Consider the following 5,435-nt stretch of genomic DNA (forward strand, 5'->3'; position numbering starts at 1 on the left):
ACTCTCCAACAAGGACTTCAACGTTGTGTCACTGAACAAGGCACTCAATACATGATCCTGAGCCACTCGAGAATCCTTCTGAGCAGTAGCATTATCCTGTGCTATTTTCAGGATCTTCATAAGCATTCCACTTGGATACAACTCATCAGGAAGTGGATCTTGCTTAGGCAGTTTCTGCATTTGCTGTTCAATCTTCCTCTTCAACAGCTCCACATCTACTCCAGTCTTCTGTAGAACCAGATATGGGAATCCTTGTTGGGACTCCAACATTGCTGCAATCAAATGCACATCCGATATTTCCGGATTGCTATTACTTTTTGCTAATTCACTTGCTCTGTTAATGTTTTCATTAACATAGTTTGTAAACAATTTCGGATCAACACTCATAATATATAAGAAATTATGAAGGTCGTTGTTGGTTGACATGTTCTGGAACCTTCGCGAAGACTCTATTGTTCGATGAAGGATCTCTGTGGTGCTTGTCATTGGAATTGTAGCGTAGACTCTTATAGATGGTCAAAAGCATGAGAATGGAGATTAATATTCTTTGCTAGAAACACAACAGAAAATATAAAATCATGTTAGTTCATTGATTGGAGTTACGATAACATTATTGAAATCGCGATGAAGTTCGTATACGAAGTCTTGGCTATTCACATTAAACGAATGTACCAAACAGATGACCGTCCATGTGACTGTACTATGCAATCGGTTCTGGACCATCTACATGGTGAGGATTCGATTATGCTTACAGGAACTTGTTCTGGATGTGCACTAAAGTATTTCTGATTCAAAGAAAGGAGTTTGTTCAACACATCTCGTGTTGAGCTGCAATTGAGTCAAATGAGAATGCCTACAATTCATGATGTTGTGTGAGGAACTGTTGAATGACAGAAGTAACTTGCTGAGTCTAGTTGTAAACATATGTATGGATCCCAACAGGAATGGAAATGGCATTGAGAGAGGTGATTTCTGTGGGAAGAGTGTTTCGGATACTGACAAAACTCTTGTGAGAGGGTTTATTCTCCAGACGTGGTCGTTTCGTTAATGATAGTACTTCAGAGAAGAAATCATCTTCATGTGAACCTTGTTCAATGAATCCAAGGAGGTTATCATGTTCAGCTTCATCAAATATCCGAATGAGTGTTTCATCATCATCGAGAGTTTCATTCATTCGTTTCATGGAAGGTGTTGTATCAATAATGGGATCTGTAGCTGGATTTGGAGGTGAAGTCATCCAATCATCTTCGATTGAATCAACATCTTCTGTTTGGTTCGGCACGTCTGGATATTCCCCAATGTGAGATAACCATGTGGCTATCTCTGGAACAGTAACAGAAGGTGTACGAGGAATCGGTGGAAGGAATACAATTGAAGAGAATCTACGTTGAAATCACATTGGAATGTGTACAGAGAAAGAGTACTTCGTTTCTTCGTAATAAGTTGAGAACATGTATGCGTGTACAGTAATCCTTGTTTATCAAGGAATCTTGTCCAATCATATCGATGAACATGAGAAGATGTAGGTTTCTTTCTCTTTGATATGACTTTCGTTCGCACAGCGGCTTTGGAATGTGGTACGTGAAGCTGTTTTCCTGTAGTAGATGTCTCTGCTGGGATGTTGACACCCACTGGAGGAGGAACAGTTATTGGATCCATTGTGGGTTTCATTGATGTAGAATTCGCTGTTATTGGGATATTCACTGGATTCATCGGATCGGAAACATTCACATTCTCTGCTGCATCATAATCATAGGTTATTTCGAAAGGACGAATGAAACGCTCAATTCCAATCCATTGACGTTGATCCACTTCAGCCACTTCATTCGATAGGGATGGAAGAAGTTGAGCCGTTGGATTTGACAAAGTGACCATTGTTTCAATATGATGGTATTCACTTTCTAAGATGCTTTCAAATACATCATTAATAGACTCTGTCGTCTCAATAGATGGATCTATGCTCTCCAGAGGAAGATGCTGGGTTGACAAGTTTTCGATCACATCCATAGCTCTACCATAAATCAAGTATTGAACAAACTACTTGTTGAGATTCTTGGAAACAAATTCTGAGACAGATTTGGTTTTGACAAGAATCGCTGTATTCTCCTGCTTCATTTCTGAGGTTTTCACAGACTGGCTTCGCTTCAGTAGATTTGAACACATCTGTGAAATGACGAATGTTTTTAGCTGAAGACGATGCGTATTGGTATGGAGTCCATTCTCACCAAAAATCTCTTCTTCGTCTTTCTATTCATCAAAGAAAGCAAAAATGGGAACAAAAACGAATTCCGATAGCGAGAATGGATCTCTGATAGTTCTAGAGTCAAACTAATAGTTTATGCCCACCTTCTCTTCACATAATCTTCCTCTAATCGAACGATTTCAGCACTGTTGGACATGTTTACTGATTTCATAAAAGGAGGGAAATGAGATGTGCATTATATTTGAACTATCTGAGAATTGAATCACCAAAGATGCATTCATTCTTTCGTCATGCCTGTTACTCTTGGGTGGGATGTTTTCTGTATTCTTTATTGTTTAGTCTTCTTTTCACAGAGAAGAAGTTCAAGCGATTAAGTTCGAATAAGAAGTCTTCTGTAATAACTAGATGATGTGGAGATGTTCAATGATTTTCCACGACTAGGAATCAATATCTTTCGTATCGATATTTCAAGACCACTCGAGGATCAGCAGCCTGTGGATGCAATCTTCCATAAGCTTATGTACTAATGACCATATTGTATAATCTGAAAGCGATCAGCTATCCAAATCAACACTGGAGGATAGGAGAATTGTTGAATGGTATGAATCTACCCGTAGTTCTCATCCTGATTTGCTATTTATTGACAGTCTGGATAAACTTGAAGACTTTTTGGACCGGTTTTACACATATGAAGTTGGTGAGGAGGCTATTTGCCTAACTAAACTCCAGTCTATTCTGTCTGTACCAGAGTACTTTCTTCTTCCAAAAGGGACCAGTGTTCGAGAAGCCATGAGACTTCATCGTATGTGTTGAGTATTATTGTTACGATGAGATATTTCAGTTCCAGTTCTTATTAAACCTCAGTGGACTACGGGAGATCCAGCATCTCATGCCATCGACATTATTCTTGAGCAGGATGCAATTCCGGATAGTTATCCAATCGATATGGTTGTTCAATCCTATCGAGACCATGATGGAGTGATATTTAAAGTGTATGCTGTGGAGGATACTGTGTTCATTGAAAAACGATACTCACTCCCAAATGTTGCTAATTGTGAAGTTGAATCAATGCGTTTGATTCATTCATAGAATCTCATTCAAAAGTATACAATCGATCGATTAAAGAAGTGTCCTGAGTCATTCAGTTCTACCATTCAGACTCCTACCAAGGATAATGAGATTATTTCGGGCAGGACGGAATCGATTGGACCTTTGTCTTTGGAGAATGTCCGCTCTTTTGTTGTATCGATTGAAACGATATTACATATGGGGTTACTTGGGGTTGATCTGATTGTTGATGCTGAAAATCCACAGCAAGTGTATTGCATTGATATCAATCTCTTCCCTTCATTTACCGGGTTTCCCAATGTTTCTGAAGTTGTGGGGACCTTCATTTTAAAGAGGATTGCAACGCATTCTTCGTAGTGGATGTTTGTTGAGGTAAACTGGATCAACCAATCATAATCAGAGAAACCACTTGTTGACAAAAAAGAATGAAGACTTCAGTTGAAAATATGTCGAAATATGACCAGAATGCTTTAGCTATGAACAGAAGAAATGTTATATGGTTGAGTGTCTCTTTCTCATTCATCTACTTCGGTACTCTCGTTTCGGATTCGTAATGGATAGGAATTAATACCTTCAAGAGCTTTGCTGTTCCTTTTCTGGGTAGAGTATCTTGGTTACATTAAGGCTAGGGAATCTCGGATCTATGTGTCTAGGTATTCTTTATGCAGTATCGGCTGTAGCAAGCTTCTTTGTTCCAATGATTCTGTACCTAGCCAAGTCTGAAATAGGGTGTTTAATGGTTTCTGGGTTTGCAATGGTGTATTATATTTTCCGTCAACTCTAATCTTTGTAGTGTGTATTTACTACTGTATGTATACCTGATACCTGGAGTTACTGTTGTGATGAGTTTTTTGGCAGGAGTATTCTTTTCTGTAGTAGATACAATATTCGGTATCATGTAGATCTCTTGGGCTGTTCAGAGTATACTGATTGCAAAGAATTCTGTCGATGAGAATCGTGGTTTTAACAGTAATCTTTTCTATGGAATCTTCATGGTGGGTAATGTTTTTGGTAATGTCTTTGCTTACATCATTCTTGATGTAATGGAAGTCGTAGTAGTTGCTCTGATTATTGACTTTAGGATGTTCATGGTAACTCTCATGGCTGGAATGGAGGTATGTCGATTCTCTTTATCGGTCTTAGCAGTAATGTCGTTTGTTCTTCTCAACTCTAGTTTTTGCTCTTATCGGTAGCTTCTTAATGTTTAACATTAAGAAGAATCTACCTACTTCACCTTCTGAGAAGGTGGAAGTTGTGGCGACGGAACCACAAGCAGAAACTAAGACCATTTGTAGAACCACTTGTCAGAAGATTGGTATCGTGTTTCGTTGTTTGATAGAACCTCGAATGTTACTTCTGATTGTATACTTCATCAATAATGGCTATGCTCAAGTTCTTGTCTCCACTCAAGTTACACGCCAGATTCAGTCTGTTAAGTTAGTTGGTCTAGCTATGGCTGTCTTTGCTATTGTTGAAGTTCTGACTACAGGGATACTTGCTCAAGTCTCAGATAAGGCGGGCCATTTTCTTATAGGAGTCATTGGATTGATTGCTGAAGTGTTGGCCTGTGTCTCAACATATTATATGAATGAGTATCAAAGCTGGTTGGTATATCTTCCACCAGTCTTCTTTGCTGTTATGGATACTGTGTACCAGACTGAAGTAGAGGTTTGTATGTGTATCATAAGACATAGTGCATGTCAATTGTGGGTCGATTCTTTGATGATGAACTAGAGAATGCTGCATCTACGTATCGATTGATCCAAGGTATTGGAAGCAGTATTTGCTCCTATGTAACTCCTTTGTTTGTGTCGCAAGGAGCAAGTGCTAGTACTCCATCTCAGTTAATTGCTGAAATGGCAGTCGCTTTGATTCTGGCTCTTGTCGGTTATATCCTTCTTTGTGTGTTTTTGATATTATTCAAGAAACCGAAAGATATTATACCTACACCTGAGAAGTAATCTTCTAGAATCATATCTGTTTGTTGATAGAATGATATTCCCGTGGTTTCAGATCATGGGGAAACTTTCCCCGAGAAACGGAGTAACATCTGCGTACGCCTGCAAACCCTAATTAGATTGAATCAATGGTAAGTAAACATTGTTCATCAGTCGGAAGTGTTCTCCCCGACTTACCTCATGTAGTTCCGTTTCACTTCTTTAGC

At 39.0% G+C, this 5,435-nt stretch overlaps 3 protein-coding genes across 3 annotated transcripts; 2 read left to right on the plus strand and 1 right to left on the minus strand.

The window, feature by feature from the left end:
- Positions 1-270, minus strand: JH06_4870 (hypothetical protein; the record flags this gene model as incomplete). The annotated part of the gene is made up of 1 exon (XM_014669606.1): positions 1-270. A coding segment is annotated over one exon (270 nt), but the record flags the coding sequence as incomplete, so codon positions are not given.
- A 2,349-nt stretch (positions 271-2,619) lies between these two features.
- On the plus strand, positions 2,620-3,628 carry JH06_4871 (inositol-tetrakisphosphate 1-kinase 3; the record flags this gene model as incomplete). The annotated part of the gene is made up of 4 exons (XM_014669607.1): positions 2,620-2,723; positions 2,755-3,005; positions 3,036-3,262; positions 3,293-3,628. 4 exons carry the CDS (start codon positions 2,620-2,622, stop codon positions 3,626-3,628), a joined length of 918 nt encoding a protein of 305 aa, XP_014525093.1.
- Positions 3,629-3,914: 286 nt separating this feature from the next.
- On the plus strand, positions 3,915-5,232 carry JH06_4872 (major facilitator superfamily protein; the record flags this gene model as incomplete). The annotated part of the gene is made up of 6 exons (XM_014669608.1): positions 3,915-4,030; positions 4,065-4,143; positions 4,174-4,323; positions 4,353-4,416; positions 4,446-4,933; positions 4,966-5,232. The coding sequence occupies 6 exons, from the start codon at positions 3,915-3,917 to the stop codon at positions 5,230-5,232; spliced, it is 1,164 nt and encodes a 387-aa protein (XP_014525094.1).
- Positions 5,233-5,435: the final 203 nt, after the last annotated feature.

This window comes from Blastocystis sp. subtype 4 (assembly GCF_000743755.1).
Source record: "Blastocystis sp. subtype 4 strain WR1 chromosome Unknown seqid_0465, whole genome shotgun sequence".
Lineage (NCBI taxonomy): Eukaryota > Bigyra > Opalinata > Blastocystidae > Blastocystis > Blastocystis sp. subtype 4.